General features: G+C 33.8%; 1 protein-coding gene across 5 annotated transcripts in view; it reads left to right on the top strand.

Moving 5' to 3' along the window:
• Positions 1-12,878, top strand: part of LOC308341128 (oxidation resistance protein 1) — a 76,729-nt gene extending 63,851 nt beyond the window's left edge. For 3 of the 5 annotated variants that reach the window (XM_080800811.1, XM_080800813.1, XM_080800814.1), the window contains 6 exons: positions 1,890-1,970; positions 3,847-3,972; positions 4,718-4,870; positions 7,119-7,214; positions 9,024-9,097; positions 10,964-12,878. In XM_080800811.1, coding sequence (XP_080656937.1) covers positions 1,890-1,970; positions 3,847-3,972; positions 4,718-4,870; positions 7,119-7,214; positions 9,024-9,097; positions 10,964-11,099 — 666 coding nt within the window. In that variant the 3' untranslated portion in view covers positions 11,100-12,878. The remainder of the gene's footprint in view (positions 1-1,889; positions 1,971-3,846; positions 3,973-4,717; positions 4,871-7,118; positions 7,215-9,023; positions 9,098-10,963) is intronic. The other 2 variants (XM_080800812.1, XM_080800815.1) reach the window with 1 other exon arrangement.
• Positions 12,879-18,449: the final 5,571 nt, after the last annotated feature.

The raw sequence follows: 18,449 nt of genomic DNA, 5'->3' as shown, positions 1-18,449 counted from the left end.
TCTTGGGATGCCTGGGTGGCTCAGTTGGTTGAGCCGCTGCCTTCGGCTCAGGTCATGATCCCAGGGTCCTGGGATCGAGTCCCACATCGGGTTCCTTACTCGGCAGGGAGCCTGCTTCTCTCGCTGCCTCTGCCTGCCTCTCTGCCTGCTTGTGTGTACTCTCTCTCTCTCTCTGGCAAATAAATAAAATCTTAAAAAAAAAAAAAAGAAAAGTCTTTAATATTTTTATCTAATCCTGAAATTTAAAATTAATTTCAGAAGAGTCATGGTATACAAGATAGTTGAGCTCTCAAAACTGAAGTATTTTACTATGGATAAATAAATAAATAAATACTATCAATCAATAAATAAGTAAAGAAGCTCTTCAGACATTACCCTTTAGTCCTTAGGGTAATTTGTGAAAAATAATTAAGCAAAAATAATGTTAACAATAATAGCTATCATTTACTATGTGCAGGACAGTATGTCCTGTATGTGTGCATTTTATTTCCTCATTTTATTTCATAAAAAAATGTATTTTGTATGTGGTCTTATTAATTCCATTGTTTTATGGAGAAATAAATAAAGGGCCCAAACTCAGATACATCTGATCCTCTAGGGCTCTAGAGATCATAACCATTTCTTTGTAAGTAGAATCAGCCATCACATTGCATGCATTGTCAATTTGTAAAAGTCAATATTATAAGAAAACATATCTATTCAGTTTCTTTTCCTTTTTACTTATTCTCATGTCTTTCATAGCTTTCAACAGGCTTATATAACTTGTCAGAGTTACCTCAGTGTATATGGGTGGTTAATTTATTTTAGTTGGTTAGAAGAAGAGCTTTTGAAAACCTAGGTTAGAAGTCAACTCTTTCCAAGCCAGTGGTTTAACTGTGTTGATCATAAGAGCAATCTGTCATAGCTCAAGAGAGTCAGCACGTATTTATGGCACAACCAGAGTTCACCATATTATGGTTTCTGTTTTAGGAATTAGGTCATGATCTGAGAAAGTTGTAGCTATTGTATCAACCTGAGGAAACTTGTGTGTTTTTATGGACTTTTATACTAATGCCCCACTTCATATATAGCTTTCAGCTGCATTATGCAAGAGACTGATCTAGGCACTTAAGAAGGTAAAGAATTTTTCTTAGGAATTCAGAATGCGGGAAAGCCATTAAGTTTTAGTCACAGATACCTATTACAGTACCAACATAAAGAAATAATGTAAAGATAAAAACTGAAAAGAGTCCTGTAGAAAGACTGAAGTTGACATGCCTGAGAAGGTACTGTTGATTAGATACACTTTTGAAAATCTAATTTTTACTTTCTAGAGCTTATTTTTCTTACTACCTTAGGTTTTTTAATGTACTTTATTTCTTATTCTTCCTCCTCCTTTTTCTGATACAGATCATATGGCATGGGTATGTTTCTTATCTTTGCCTGGAAGAAATTCTTCCAGCATTGCCTTTAAGATATAATGTTTGAGCTAAACTGATTTGGAGGGGAGAGTTGAAACTGCCTTTTCTTCGTAAAATGCTTGCCGTTATGATTTTAGATGTTATCTTCGATTTTGTCTTTGATGTTAGCAAAGCATGTTGTTTTCTGTAGTGTTTCCTTTATAAATAGCAACTATAATTCTGTTTATTCAATCAAATTCTGTCTATATGAAGCAGTTCATAAACCTTATATTATGAACCAGTTGGATGTAGCAGTTTTAAACTCATTCATGTGTATTTCACTATAGCTTGATATCGGTGTCTCCTGGATTTTCAGCATGGAGTGGGGAAAGAAACCCTGAATACAGTTCTCTTTCTCCATTTAAATTTCTCCATTTTTTTGTTTTGCTTTGTTCTGGCTCTTTTTCTCAACTGTCAGTGGAATTATTGTCTTCCTGTCTCCATATTCAGGTAGTGTCAGTGGCTGAGTATCACCGCAGGATCGATGCTCTAAATACTGAAGAACTACGCACACTCTGCAGACGTCTCCAGGTGCCCCATTCAGTAGTTTAAACCCCTCCGGAGATTGAACACTCCCTGTTTTTAGTGTCTTCCGTCAGGGCAAATCTCATTTTTAAAGGATTTGTTTTGACTGTGGCACTAAAATAACCCATCAGAAAATTCCTTTTTGTTTTTAAAGAGTCCAGTTTTGCTTTGAAGAGCTCTAGGATTATCTTTTCTGTCATCTTTTCATTTTAAAAATATTCAGAGGAATTTTCTGTCACTGTAGAGCTATTCTCAGTATTGTGTGTTTCTTAGAGCAATGAGGAGTGTTCATTTAATTTTAAAATTGGAAGAATGTTTTGAGTTTGAGATTGAATCTTTACTAAATAAAATCTGAAAGATGAAGTACTATCAGACAATTGAAAACCTTTTAATGAGTAACAAGACTTAAATATTTTCTCTTCTTTAAGGTTATTTCAGTTGTATCAACCTCACATCAAATATTTTAATGAGATAAATTGTTTCTGTTTTTGAGGTATTCCTGGTTGGTATTAGAAATACTTTAGAATAATATCCTAGATATCAGAACTAAATTATTTAAAATTCCATGAAATAATCTTTGTGATTTTTTTTTTACGAAACAAAGTGATACAATTGAACTCATTTTTCAGTTTTGTGTATTATTGTTTGCTTTCCTCTTCTTAATGAGATGATGTTTTCATGGCTGTGCTAGAACTACTGAATTTTTCTTTTCTTTTAATGCTTCTCATGCTGCCTTGGATTTTTTTTTTAACCTTTCACATCATCAGAATAAGGGTAAAACATGCTGATGATGTGAAGGAATTAATATAGTTTAACTTCTCATCAAAAAACAATACAGTTCTAGAACATGTATTGGTTGAAAATATATGCTGTTTAGGTTTGGTAAGAAATCTGTTAAAGGAACAAAATAATTTAGCAAGATTTCATTCTTAATGGAATCAGTTGCTGTACATTGCTGCATTTTAGTTATCTGCTCCAATAGAGTTCTATTTTCTGACTTAAAAGTTACATCAATAATAGTTATGTTTTATATCTTTTATTTCCCAATGTTACTGCATTTTATATATTAAAATAAAAGTAATAATGGTACTTTATAAAATAATTTACTAATAATAAAATATGAAAAAGTATCAACAGAATAGATTGTATCCAAGTTTGTTTTGAGTTAATGACATTTTTATCATTTTAAGAATACCGTTTTAGGATCATTTCCATCACGCAAAAGCATATATTCTTTTTTAATGCGTCACATTTGTCTAATTCTTAAAACATAGGTATGAAAAAATTGACTTTTAAATTTCTTGTGTGGTCCAACTCTATTTACAAAAAGTGTTTTGAAAGTAATAATAAGGAAGTCATTTTCTAAGTAATGGTAATTTTTCAGTGAAGCAAATAAATCTATGTATGCACACATACTGATGAAAAGCTATACTTTCTTTGGATCATTCTTTAAAATTTTCGCACCCAGAAAGTTTTCTTAATTAAAATTTCTGGCAAATTTTATGTTTACCATGAAAAAAAAAAATCCCACATATTTTAAATAGCACTGATAAATAGCAAGCTAGCTGGCTCACTTTTGCCCTTCAGCAGGAAAATTAAAGTTTGCATGTGACTTTTCCTTTCACACAGAAATAGGGCTGTTAATCATTATCTTTCCATCATATAGTGGTTGAGAAAAATGTCTGTTTATATTTAAAAAATCTTTTCCTATCTTGGATATACTACTGTTATTAGATGGAACATCTTTTGACTTCTAAAATCCTAAATTAAAGTTTTAGCCCACTTTTTTAAGGTACAAAGTTTTATTTCTCTCAAAAGGCAGACATTGTTTAATGTATGTTGCAGTTTTATATTAACATGCTGCTGCTGTTTACTTTTTTAGATTACTACAAGAGAAGACCTAAATTCAAAGCAGATTGCTCCATTGAAAGCAGACCTGGAGTCTGAATCTTTTCGACCAAACCTAAGTGATCCCAGTGAACTCTTACTGCCAGATCAAATTGAAAAGGTATGACATACATATGTGCATTTCTAAGTGTGTGCCCATAAGAGTAAAACGGCCTCTTTTCAGTTGTTTTCAAGCTAAAGAAGTAGGGTTACTGCTATTAGTCTTCCTTTCCTGTGAATAAAAGTAAACAAAATATAGCAACTAAAGTAACAGAAGATGTTAGGAGCAGACATTAAAATAAACAATTGCAATTTAGATGAGGTGTTGTAATAGCCAAAATTTTGATTTCTTACTGTGTAGTAGTTACTTGGTTTATGTGATTATGTCATATGTTTTTTACAGGACCTATCAGAGTTGGATACTCTTATTGTGTGTATTTTATGAGTGAAAAAATTTAGGCATAGAGAAATTTAGTATCTTTCTCAAAGTCACACAGCTATAAAATGTTGAAGCTCAGTTTCTAGGGCCCATTATTTGAGAGTTTGTTAATAATCTAACAGTCCATTCAGTATTTCTGCTAATTTAATACAGAGGGTAAAAACAATAAGTAAACCCTATTTCTTGTCTCTCTTCTAATCCATGTCCTTATTTGGCATGTTCCTTTCTTTTCCTGGTGCACAATTACTGTTTCATTCTGAGAAGTGTACAGTTATTCTTTATGCATCTCTGTATCTTTGAGAATAATTCCTACTGTTATTTTTGTTGCCTACATTTTATAAAGTACCATTACATTGCAGCTGACATTACTGTCTTGTATATTGACAATAAGCTATCAAGTAAAATGTTAACATATTTTTTTTCAAAGCTTACCAAGCATCTTCCACCAAGAACAATTGGCTATCCATGGACTCTTGTTTATGGCACTGGGAAGCATGGCACAAGCTTGAAGACTCTTTATCGAACAATGACAGGTTTAGACACCCCAGTGCTGATGGTGATTAAAGACAGTGATGGGCAGGTATGAAAAATAACTAAATAGACACCTTACCCTTTAAGAACTTACAATTAAAAGAAACATTTAATATATTTTTCATAAAAATTATTTCCATTAGTACATTTTTATTAAGTTTATCTGATAATTTTACTAGAACTTATAATATAGAAGGCTTTTTTGAGTGCTACAGAGGATAGATAGGAGCATGAATCCTTTAAGGGATTATAAGTCCGGTAAAAAAGAACATTTAGGTATACTAGTATCTCCGGGAATAAGCAAAATATGCCAAATGTAGTGAGAACCTAGAGAAAGCGAAAGGGGTGTTCATATCTATTTGGACAAGGTGAGAATGAAGTTCATGGAAAGGGTGAAAATTATGGAGTCTTGAAGCATAGTTTTGAAAGTTAAAGATAATTGTGTGAAGAAGATACCAAGAACAAAACCGTAAGTAAGCAAGAGAAATATTGGTATTGGTTTTGGTTTGTTCCTGAAACATCTAATTCAGGTCAGTTAGTTCAGATTGGAGAGTAATGACAGGATGAAATAGCAATATTAATTTAAAAAACAAAACACTACTACTGCTGACATCTTTATTGTGCTGTTTCCACATATTTGACTAATCATTGATGTGCATTATCTTATTTAATCATCAAAACTCTATGATACTTCTATCATCACTGTTCTAAAGAAGAGTAACTATGACTAAAATAATTTCATCAACTTCCCCAAAGTTATACACCCAGTAAAAGGTAATTGCAGCACAAAAATGAAGGAACTGCTTACTACATGCCATAGCATAGATTCGTGTCACAAATGTTATATTGAGTTGGAAATCAGACACTAAGGAGTAACTGTCTTAGAAATGCATTTAAGGAAATTTCATAAATGGGCAAAACAAATCTATGGTATTCTGGCTTTTTAACTTCCCTGGGGAAGTGAGGTGGTGATGCTAAGGAGGCACAGGGATAGCTTCTGAAGTGCTGATGATGCTCTGTTTCTTGTTCTAAATGAAAGTCAAATGACACTGCTTTGTGATAATTCCACATTGAGCTGTGTGTTTATATTTATATGAAATATGTGTGTGTGTATATATATATATATATATATATATATATGCTTACACCTTTCAGTAAGAATGTCTGTTTTAAAAATATAGTGTAAAAGTAGATCATCAACAGATTATCAAAAATTAAGACTGTTAAAGTGACTATAGAAGTCATCTATAAAACTCTCTACATTCCTGTTTTATGATGTGGAAACTTAGACCCAGAGCATTGAAATACCTTGTCCCAGTTCCTTATTCACTCATTCTTTTTTTAGGTTATTTATGTTTTGTATCTTGTTCTGTGTAAAAGTATAGCATTACAGGTCCAAGCAATTCAGACCAAAAGCCTTCCCTCATTGAATTTATTGTCTAATGAAGAGAAAAAGAGCATATACCATTTTAGTAGTAGAATGTTTACCCGTGCAAAAGGGTTTTTGCTTTCCTAAATCCTGTAATCCCTCTGTAACTTGTTATCCTTATTGTACGCGTGTTGTGCATATATGTTGTCCTGAAATGTGATAATCACTTTTTTCTTTTAAAAGATTTTATTTATTTGACAGAGATCACAAGTAGGCAGAGAGTCAGGCAGAGAGAGAGAGAGAGGAGGAAGCAGGCTCCCCGCTGAGCAGAGAGCCCAATGCGGGGCTTGATCCCAGGACCCTGGGATCATGACCTGAGCCGAAGGCAGAGGCTTTAACCCACTGAGCCACCCAGGCGCCCCGATAATCACTTTTTGAGATTGTTTAATTGTCATAATAAACATCCTTTTTAAATTTTTAAATTTTTTGTTAAATTAAAGATTTTTATTTATTTATTTGACAGAGAGAGAGACAGCAAGAGAGGGAACACAAGCAGGGGGAGCAGGAGAGGGAGAAGCAGGCTTCCTGCTGAGCGGGGAGCCCAGTGTGGGGCTCAGTCCCAGGACTCTGGGATCATGACCTGAGCCCAAGGCGGCCGCTTAATGACTGAGCCACCATTGCACCCCAATAAGCATCCTTTTAGATTTCAAAACTAGGAAAAATTTTCCATTGAGAACGTGATAGGCTTTGTACTTGACAATAATGCAAATTTCATAACAGCTGATCGTGTTTTCCTTTTTAAGTAGAAGTAGATAAAATTATATTACATTTCTGGTTGTTTTTACATCTTAAACCTAAATAATGAGGTAATACTTAATGAAGCAAATTAATAGTCATGTCATTGAGCATGCCTTTTTTTAATCCTTAGGTTTTTGGTGCATTAGCATCTGAGCCATTTAAAGTGAGTGATGGCTTTTATGGTACTGGAGAGACCTTTGTTTTTACGTTCTGTCCAGAGTTTGAGGTAAGGACAATTATTCCAAAATCCAGTTTATAAAGAGATGGCATAATGAAAAGAACATGCACTTTGTAGTCATATACACTTGCATTTGACTCTCATCTCTGTCTTTTACTAACTGTAACTTAGCACTTTTTGACCATTTTGAGGTCCAACTTTCCTATGGATAGAATGGGAACCATAAAATGTAACAAGATTGTTTAAAAATTAAATGAGAATCATATATACAACACTTGACATAGTACCAGACATACATCATGGTCTCAGTAAGGAGTATACATCATTATTACTGTTCTGAATTGCCTTTGTGAAATTCTTAGAAACTTTCAGTGACTAAGTTGCATGATGTAAGTGTTGAAAACTTAAAAAATAAATCATTTGGGTTTAAATCAGTTAATTACCTGACTTCTTTTTCTTTATTATGGCTTGATTAACTTAAATTGACTACATTCCAGTGCCAGTAAGATCTAAAATGTAGAGATGTACATGAATTTCAGTCAATATGTTGACTGTTTAAAACATTGCATGCAGTCGCAGCATCTTAGGTACATTAAAGTTCAAAGTGTGTCAGACCTTTCCTAAGAGTGAAATTATAATCTTGAAAAAGGAATCAGCACAGTTGGTTAAAAAAGTAGTCTTTAAAAATAGTATCTATGATGAGCAGAATAGGAAGGATTTGATAATACACTAGATGTCTTGTGCTTCAACTGGCTCACCAGATTAACCAGTGCTTTCTGTTCCCTCATAAAATATAACCGATGCCTGCAGCTAACTGGAAGTTTATAATTGTTACAGATTTTTTTTTTAAAGATATATTTACTCATTTTAGAAAGTGTGAGCGGGTTGGGGGTGAGGGCAGGGGGAGAGAGAGGCAGAGAGGCAGACTCCCCACTAAGCATGAAGCCTGACGTGGGGCTGGATCTCACCACCCGTGAGATGATGATCTCAGCCAAAAAACCAGGAGCCAGAGGCCAACTGACTGAACCACCCAGGTTCCCGTTACAGATTTTTTAAGCATCAGTTGTGCTTATACTTAAATCTTTCTATGCTATTTCTACCAGATAATGTTACAAATTAGATGTTTTATAACTATGAAAAAGCGAATGTTAAAGTTTATTTTATTGAAAAAAAGTTTAAAAAGTTTATTTTATTGAAAACTATAATGAATACTTAGGAAAAAGTTGATAAAGGTGAGGTGCGGTGCTAGAAATGGCTGTTTATTAGGTTTAAGTAAAATTCCCATGGAAGATTAGTAAAAAAGATATTTAAGAATATGAACATCTAGAAATTTTGCTCTTGGACTTCTTAAGTGCTTTTATATCCTCACTGCTCTTTAAAAAAATTGAAACTAGAAACCATAAACATATGTAGTAGGCTTACATAAGAATGATGATAGGCAAATCTGTATCCAAAGAAAAGACCTTGGCCTTATAGCAAAGTATTATCAAATTAGTGTACATTTATGTTTAATGGTAAAAGTTAATGGCATCTATATTAATTTTTTAACTGATTTTCTGCTTCAACTTTTTTCACTAACCACCCAGTTCTTGACACATACATAAGAAAAGAGAACTATGTGTAAAGAGATAATAAGATTTGAGGAATTGGAAATGAAAGTTGTGTGCTTTTAAACTTAGTCATACAACTACTGAAGCCCAAAGCATCAGACCCTTATGCCCAGTCTTTTGTTCGTACTGTTACTATTCCTCTTACTATCAGTCTAGGCTTTGTTAAGTACTTAGGATTTAGGAGAACTAACTCTACATAGTAACTGTTTTCATCTACATATTTAAAGCTTTCTTTTTATTTATGTAGGTCTTTAAGTGGACAGGAGATAATATGTTTTTTATCAAAGGAGACATGGATTCACTAGCTTTTGGTGGTGGAGGGTAAGTCTCTTGAACATTTTACGATGAGGTGTTTAAAGAAACTATTCATCTGTGTTATTTATAAAATCAGTTATTTTTGAAAAGTTTGGACATTAGAATCTTAATTTGTATATTATGATTAAGAAAATACGTTCACAGGGAGGTACTTACATGTAGTATGTGAAACGATTGATAAAATACTTGTTCATTCATTTTAAAATGCTGTTGATTCCCTTTTGATTAAAACCCATCTTTTAGAGTAGAGTGACTCCTTGGTATGTGAAAGTGAAATACACTAATATCTTAGACCTTCTCAAATGTTTTAAAAAACGTGATGGTATGTTGTTTCTCCCAATGTATTAAAAAGATCCAATTGCTTCCTTTTTCTTCTACCCTGGAGACTTATTTGGATTGATATGTAGGAGAATAATAGGAATTTGTTTTCTTATTTGCTTTGTTTTTAACAGTATGCTTCAGTCATTAATTTGATTCCCTTTGCATAGCAAGCACTATGAGAACTTTTGTTTATTCTGGCACCCCAACTTTATTCAGTCTTTAAAAGACAGTGTTTGGAAGTAGTTTGCTCTACTTCTCCTAGCCTAGACTTTTCAAATAGTGCTTCTTAGCAAACGTTGACTCCTTCTTTTGGTATTTCTCTCCATCCTTCAGGACCAGATATAAATTATGCTAAATAATTCCCAAACTTATAAAAGTATTATTTGTTTCCCACAGCTGAGGGTTTACAATAATTGATTTAGGCTGCAGAATCTTGTTAGTATGCAAGAATATTCATTATCCTGAGTGATTCTAACAAATTTCTCTTAAGCTTTTCTATAGGTAGGTGTTTGGAAGACATGATTTCAGTGATTAAAAAATTACCATGGTTATTATAGCCTTCTCTGAGGGACCTAATCAGATAACTAAAAACCATATTATTCTTAGTTGTTAGAATCAGCATATGTTTATATGTTCCAATTACACCTTTTTTTATTGGTGGGGTGTAGGTAGTCATTTAGCCCTACTTCCAACTGGTAGTCTTAATGTGATTCAGTTAGCTCTCCAGGAAGTCCTCACAGGCAAATGGCTGATAATTTCAAGCTGTTAAAGATGCCTTGAATCTTTGAAAATAACATACATAATGTCATTAGATGTCTGCTGGGACTTGATTTTGATTATACCACATGATTACAGTTAGCTAAACTAAACATTGGGTCCTTTGATAGCAACTTAAGACCATGTCTCCTTCTCCAAGCTCAGAAACCTAGAGCAACACGGACTTTGATATTCCAGAATTCCAAACAGGAGCCCTCAAATGTAAATCATGATGTGATGGCCTAAGTATAAGCTTTGGAGTTAGACCTGATTTAGATTCTGGTTTCAACATCTATTACATATGGGACCTGGAGCAAACTGAAGTCTAAAGTTTCCTAAGTTGTGAACTGGAGATTGAACTCTTAACATTAACCATGCATGTTAATGTTAGATGAGAAGGAGTTTTCATGTTAAATACATTAAATATTTAACTCATGTCAAATATATAAAAACCATTTACCAAAAAGAAACTCGTAATACCAGGCAAAGAATAACAGAGTGGCACCTGTACAGTCAAAAGAATTCTATGTGAAGTTATTTTAGAGGATTCATTTTGTTGCTTAATCTGTGCAATAAGTGATTTTTATACTGGGATGTGAGCAAACCAAAATTGCCTTGTACTAGTATGGAAAGGAGTAGGAAAGGGTTTGAAAAAAATGAATGATTTTAGAGTTTTGAATATTGAAATGTCACATTAAAATTATTATTTTACAACCCCTGCAATATTTATCTTACAACTTAGGGCGTAAGTATTAAGAGATTATTGCTAAAACTGTTTTCTTTTATGTATTGCAGGGGAGAATTTGCCCTTTGGCTTGATGGAGATCTCTACCATGGAAGAAGCCATTCTTGTAAAACATTTGGGAATCATACACTTTCTAAGAAGGAAGATTTCTTTATTCAAGACATTGAAATCTGGGCTTTTGAATAAATGTAATGCTCTCTGTCTTAGCAGGATAATGGCCCAAACCTGACATGGACAAGCATTGTTTGGAAAGTTAAGCAATACAATGTAACATGTCACTTGTGCTTTAAAATTAATCATATCACCATTTTTTACAGCTATAATTTTAGAATTTATTTTTAAAATCATGTTTCTGTCCCAGGGTTTTTTAGGTTTAGACCATGGTGTGGGTCCATGCAGTATAACAGCTTGAGTTTTGTCAGAATTTTGGCAGCATTTTAATCATAGTAACCACCTCATCTATAGTCCATGTTATCTCAGTCTCCTAATAGGATGGTGCTCTTTTTTTGAACCTCTTTTGGTTTATTATTTTTAAAACTCTGTTGATTGTTTTACTAGAGCAGTCTAATTGGGACATTGAGAGAATGAAGACTAGATAATGCTGTGAGATATTTGTGAGGTTGCAACAGGTGACTTTTGGACAGGCTCAACTTAGTCATTCTTGTGAAGGAAAAAACACATGCCAAAATAACGAATAGTCCATAAACCACTGAGTTCTAGTTTTAATTCATACTAAAACATTCTCTTTATTAATTTTTAGGTATTCTCAATTTCATTTTAATAAAAATGAAAATTGAAGAGAATTCTGGTTGTGATAGACCACAGTGCACATGATCTGCAGGTTTGGGCATATGCTTTCATGATTGGATTATCTGGTAAAGTTATATAATACAAAGGAGAATGAGAACTTGATTCTAGTGGACTTAATATATCAAGCGAGAAAATATACTATTTACGTATTTGTAGCTTAGCAGGGCATTATCATAAGTACAAAAACTATGAAACAGATACATATTTCTTCAACATATTGTGTCAGATACACTGTTTTATAGTTCTGTTGTTTTAGCCTTCTTGCACACCAACTCCCAAAATATAGGTTCCTGTTCAAAAGGGGAAAAAATGTGTTTTTTTGAGTGGTATATGTTATTAACTACCATTAGCATTTGCTGTTATAAAAGGGCAATGATTATAGTAGACAATATTGTAACTCAGTAGACTTGTTGAATATGCAAACTTACTGTCAAGTGACCTCAAAAAAAAAACAAAGACAAGATAGAATATACTAGTAGTTCTTATCCTCTTTTGTAGGAAACCAATAATATGCCATTGTGGCGGTCATTCATCAGTTAATTTCAAAGCTTCATGTTATGCAAAAAAAAAAAAAAATCCTGCTGTTATACATGTGACAGTGACCTTGTGCTGAAATTTCAGCTATTCCAGATAAACATTGTATATTATCTTGTAAATTAATGTTTAAAGGTAGTTTTGTTCTTATAGAAAGTGTTGATTGCCAGGTTGCTTATAGCACTTTAAATTATTCTAAAAAGGAAATTATAAGCCAAATATGTTGGCTTTAGTAGTTTTAGTTGTATAGGACTTGAATATATTTAGATCTTTTGAAAGTTTAGATAATTATCTAAAGAAAGCATAATGCTAATGGAAAACAAAATCTGATCTATTTAATACGCTATCGCTGAATGTGAATAGAAATGTGGGCATCACTTCCTTGTCTATGTAAAGCTCTCTCATTATAAGTTAGTTACAGTATATAGATTAAATGTTTACAATATAGAGAATTGTAAATAAATACATCATTTTTCCCCCTTTGGTCTTCCACAGCAGTATTATTGTCTTTGTGGAGTTGACTAATAATTAAAAGAAAATAAATAATTTAAAAAATCCTGTATTGGATTTCAGTTACAATAAGGTCATAGTGGTATATACCAAATAAAATCAAATACTTAAATACAAATTTGAGTTTGGATTTATTGAATAATCAAGTTACTTTCATATCTAAGAAGTCTTTGATTAAGGCTACTACTATGGTTTATGTGTAAAAAATGCTTTTAGTAGTTTTGGGTAGCGTGGTGTTGGTGGTAATAGTAATGATAGAAGGATGCATTCAGGTAGAGAGAGCATCATAGTTTAAAAAATGAGGAAAAGAGGGTACTTGGCTTGTGAAGAAGTACGCAAGTCATTTGATATTTTTAAATTACGTTATTTTCTTTTTTGATGGGGAGTGCATAGCAAGGTAGGACTGATGGCATAAAGAATTTCGTTATGTGCAATGCCAAGAAATTTAGATTTTTTTTTTTTAATCTCAGAGGAGCAATTAAGAAAATTCGAGTGGAGGAATCACACAATCACGTTTACACTTCAGAAAGATCTCTGAAAATTAGATTGGTAGAGGAAAAAAAAATTGAGACCAGGAGACAAGCCTTTACACACAGTCCAGAGGAAAATGATGAGGCCTGAATAAGAATTGTAGCAATAGTGATCAAGAAGGAAGAATGGGGGAAAGGGAGCATGGATTTGAAAGAGATTTAGGAATTAGTGTTAACACAATTTCATTACTACTTATCAGAAAGAGATAAGGATAATTCTTAGGTGTTTTACTTAGGAACTGGGTAAATTATCCATTGATATGAGTGATGTACGAAAAAGAGAAGCAGCAGATAGGGAAATTAGGTTGGTTATGAGAAATTAGAGAGCTGATGGGGAGGGGTGTTACTATTTCATTCTGTTTAAAAAATTTTAGAATCAACAATATATAAGTAGATATTGCAGCCATAACTTACAAATGAAATGCCCTTGGAGATTATAGACTGAGTGAAAAGAGAGAATTCTTGATAAATTTTGGGGATATGGTAATATTAAGTGATAGGCAGAAGAAAAGATTCTTAAGCCTCCATTTCTAGAAGCTAGAACAACGACAAATTAAGCCTAATGAAAATAAAAGGTAAGGGGGCACCTGGGTGGCTCAGTGGGTTAGGCCTCTGCCTTCGGCTCAGGTCATGATCTCAGGGTCCTGGGATCAAGCCCCGCATCAGGCTTTCTGCTTAGCAGGGAGCCTGCTTCCTCCCCCGCCCCCGCTCTCTCTGTGCCTGCCTCTCTGCCTGCTTGTGACCTCTGTCTGTCAAATAAATGAATAAAATCTTAAAAAAAATAAAAATAAAAGGGCAAAATGAAGATAGGAACAGAAGTCAGTAAAATTTAAACCAGGACACAAGACAAAATCTGAGAATAATAAAACTAAACCTCGGGCGCCTGGGTGGCTCAGTGGGTTAAAGCCTCTGCCTTCGGCTCAGGTCATGATCCCAGGGTCCTGGGATCGAGCCCCGCATCGGGCTCTCTGCTCAGCAGGGAGCCTGCTTCCTCCTCTCTCTCTGCCTGCCTCTCTGCCTACTTGTGATCTCTGTCTGTCAAATAAATAAATAAAATCTTTAAAAAAAAAAAAAAAAAAAAAAAAAAAAAATAAAACTAAACCTCTAGGAAGATGAAGAAAAAGTACCATTGAAAAGTGAAAGACATTACTACAGAGCCTTCTAGACTTTAAAAAGGAGAGCATATTGTCACCAAATTTTTACATCAATAAACTTGACAATGTAGGTAAGATGGAAAAAACATTTTGGAAAACAGAATTTGTTAAACCTGACCCAAGAAGAAATAATGATTTTTGTATTGCAGAATTTGAGTTTGTTAATGAAAAAAAAAGTCCACAAAAAAAACAGGCCCAGATGGTTCCACTAGGTAATTCTTTTAAGTATTAAGGGAAAAAAAGTCAGTCTTAATTAGATGAACTTTCCCCAAGGTATTAAGAGAGAACTTCGGATATTGCCTTTTGAGGCCAGCGTGACCTTGATACCAAAACTTTACAATCCTTACAAGGAAGTAAAGTTCTAAAACAGTCTCTCATGAATATAGGTATAAAATCCTACATAAAATAGCCACAAATCAAATTAGCCGTATATAAAAGAATAATATAACCAAATTAAGTTTATTCCAGGAAAGCAAGAGCAGTTAACATTTCAACATAGCATTTACCAGATTTACAGAAAAAAAAAAAGTTTCACGATCATCTCTGTAGAAGCAAAAGAAGCTTTTGGTTAATTTCACGGCCAGTTTTAGGATAAAAACTCAGCAAACTAGGAAAGGTTCTTCCTTAATCATTAATGATTAAAAAAATTATTCTTGACAGATGTACAGGAAACATTATGTTTAATGGTGATTTGCTGAAAGTTTCCTCCCAGAGATAGGAAGTCTGGCAATAACTGCTATCAGCACTTCTATTCAACCAGGTTCCGCAAGTTTCAAACAGTGAAAAAGCAACAAAGGAGGCCTAAGGAATGGGAAGGAAGAACTTCAAATGTCATTTGTATATGACATGATTGTGGACGTGGAAAATTTCAAAAAGATCCAACTTTTAGAATTAGTTTTTAGATTAAGCAAGTTCACTAAATACAAGTTCAATATAAAAATGTTTCATTTTTCATGTACAACCAACAATTAGAAAATGAAGCTTAGAATATTGCCCTTTGTAATACCATTGAAAATATTGCATATATAGCAAAAAAAAAAAAACCCTCAGTCTTGGGCGCCTGGGTGGCTCAGTGGGTTAAAGACTCTGCCTTCGGCTCAGGTCATGATTCCAGGGTCCTGGGATCGAGCTCCGCATCGGGCTCTCTGGTCAGCGGGGAGCCTGCTTCCTCCTCTCTCTGCCTGCTTCTCTGCCTACTTGTGATCTCTGTCTGTCAAATAAATAAATAAAATCTTTAAAAAAAAAAAAAAGACCTCAGTCTTTATATACCATATTCATGATTGGAAGACAATACAATACTGAAAGATGTCAGTTCCCCAAATCAATCTCTGTTGGCAGTGAAAATCTCGGCCAGGTTTATTTTTGGAAATTAAGTTGATTCTAAATTAATGTGGAAATTTAAAGACAAAGAATAGCCAAGGAAGCACTGAAGAATGAGGCTGTAGTCTTGAACACCAGATACTATGATTAAAAAGCTAAGTAAGACAATGTGATATTGGTCAAAGGATTTACAGAGGAGAGAAAATCAAGGGTCCAGAAAAAAAATTTTTTTTTTTGAAAAGATGGTACTTGCTCAGTGGAGAGTATGCTCTTTTAAATAAATGATGCTGGATTAATTGGATATGTGTAATGAACAAATAATCTTGATCCATCTCACACCACATACAAAAATTACAGATGGTAGCTCTAAATGGAAAAGGTAAAATAGTAAAGCAATACAGAATATCTTCATGAACTTCGAGTATGAATACATTCGTTAAATGGGACACAAAAGCACTCACAAGGGAAAGAAATGAGCTCTACTACATTAAAATTTTAAGAACTTTTCATCAAAAATCATTAAAAGTGAAAAGGCAAGCAACAGGGTGGAAGGTTTGTATAATACACAGATGTAATGGATGTCTCAAGCACACAATATATAATCAAATCGAAAAAGTTCAACGAAAAAGACAAAACTTTGGCAATTCCTTAGAGTATTAGAATAAATACCCAATAAAGTCTATCTTAAAAGAAAATGTGAAGTGAAACAACTTTGGACATTTTTCCTGGCAGTATCTGCTAAAGCTAAGCTGTTGACCAGCAATTTAATTCCTTGGTATATACCCAAGAGCAATATGTGGATTTCTTAACCAAGAGGTAAGTGTTAGAATGTTTACAGAACTATTTGCTTTTTCCTCTCCCCACTATCTCCCCCTTCCACCACACATCCATCCACTCACCCATTATGCTGAATCCAATTCTATTACACTTTACATATGTACTTGTGTGCATCTCCTAAGAACTGGGGTATCGTTTTAGATAGCCACACTACAGTGTTTGAATTCAGGAAATCTAACGTAATACAATATTTTGATTTAATATGCCATCTACTTTTTAATTTCACCAATAGTCCTAATCATGTCCTTCAAAGCATTATTTTTCCTGATCCATTATCCAGTCCAGGATCCTGCATTACAGTTAGTTGTTTTCATCTCCTTTAACTTAGAAGAGCTCATTAGTCATTCTTCGTGTTTTATGAGTGATATGTTTGAAGAGCTCAGGATTATAGAATGTTCATCAGCGTGGCTTTGTCTAAATTTTTTCCTGTATTTAGGTTATGCATTTTTGGCAAGAAAACCGCAGAAGTGATGCTGTGTTCTCTGCATATAAAGATGCACATATATATGTTTATCCCCTTATTGGTGATAATAGCTTGGATTGATTGATTAATATAGTGTCCACTATGCTTTTGCATTACTGTCATTTTCCCTTTGTAATTAATAAGGTATGCGTGGGGAAATACTTTAATACTGTAGTTATTCTATTCTCTAGATTTTCAGGTTTTTGGTATCCATTAAGAATTCTTGCCTGAATTACAGAAATTGTTGTAAAATGATTTTTCTTTCATTCTCAGCACATTCATTAGTTGGCATTTACTGTAAGAACTTTCTTTTATCACTTGAGTATGTATTATTGGTATGAACTAATGGCTTTTTTTTTTTTTTAGTTTGAAGTGTTATAATCTATTTCTGTCCTATATTTAACCAGTGAGTGCCCTGTCAAACTGACTTCTGTACATTTCTTCCATTTTCTTGGGTGCTTGGCCCTGTTCCAGATTTACCTGTACTTCTTGTAACCCAATCCTAGAAGCAGCCTTTTCTCCAAGTAGACATGTTCCTTTTCAAGAAGAATGATACTCTGAAATCCGAATTTTTTTTTTTTTTAAGATTTTGTTTATTTGAGAGAGAACAGAGGAAGACAGGGAGAAGCAGACTTCCCACTGACCAGAGAGCAGAGAGCAGGGCTGGATCCCTGGCCTCTGAGGTCATGACCTGAGCCAAAGGCAGACGCTTAACCAACTGAGCCACCCAGGCACCCAGAAATCTGAATGTTAGATGTGCTTGCTGCTGCTTCGATGGCTTTGCTTCTAGGAAGCCTTTTAGGAGACAGGAAGTAAATCCACATCATGAACGCACACTAACACCTCTAATAGCGGTCTAACATTACGGACTTCTTCCTTGTCTTCCCTCCCTCCATGTTTGTATCTTCTCCCACTGTGAGGATACCAATATATTCCTGATTTGCTTAATCTGACAATATACCCATTATAGTTTCAGAATTGCTACACCTGTACAACAAAAATAGAATATTGCTTTGCAGGTTGTTTTTTTGTCTTTAGACTGAAGATATTTAATCAAAATATTGTATTCAAGACTTATGTACACTTTTTATCCATGTGGTTAAGAATTTGAAATAGAATTCGATTTATTACTTTTGTTTATATTCAATTTCATTTTTTCTGTCTTTATTTAATTTTACTTTTTGTATATGTAAGGATTTAAAGGATTCAAAAGTCAAACTCTGCAGAATTTTGTCTTTTTGAACCCAATTCCCCCTATCCCTACAGGAAATCAATTTCATTATTTCTGGTTATCCTCTATTATGTGTGTGTGTGTGTGTATACGTACACTTATATATACACACAAACATGCACATATATAATCCAGTATGTGTATATG

The sequence above is a fragment of the Martes martes genome (genome assembly GCF_963455335.1).
Source record: "Martes martes genome assembly, chromosome: 4".
NCBI lineage: Eukaryota > Metazoa > Chordata > Mammalia > Carnivora > Mustelidae > Martes > Martes martes.
Note: the sequence above shows the minus strand (reverse complement) of the source record. Positions and strands in the feature narration are given on the sequence as shown.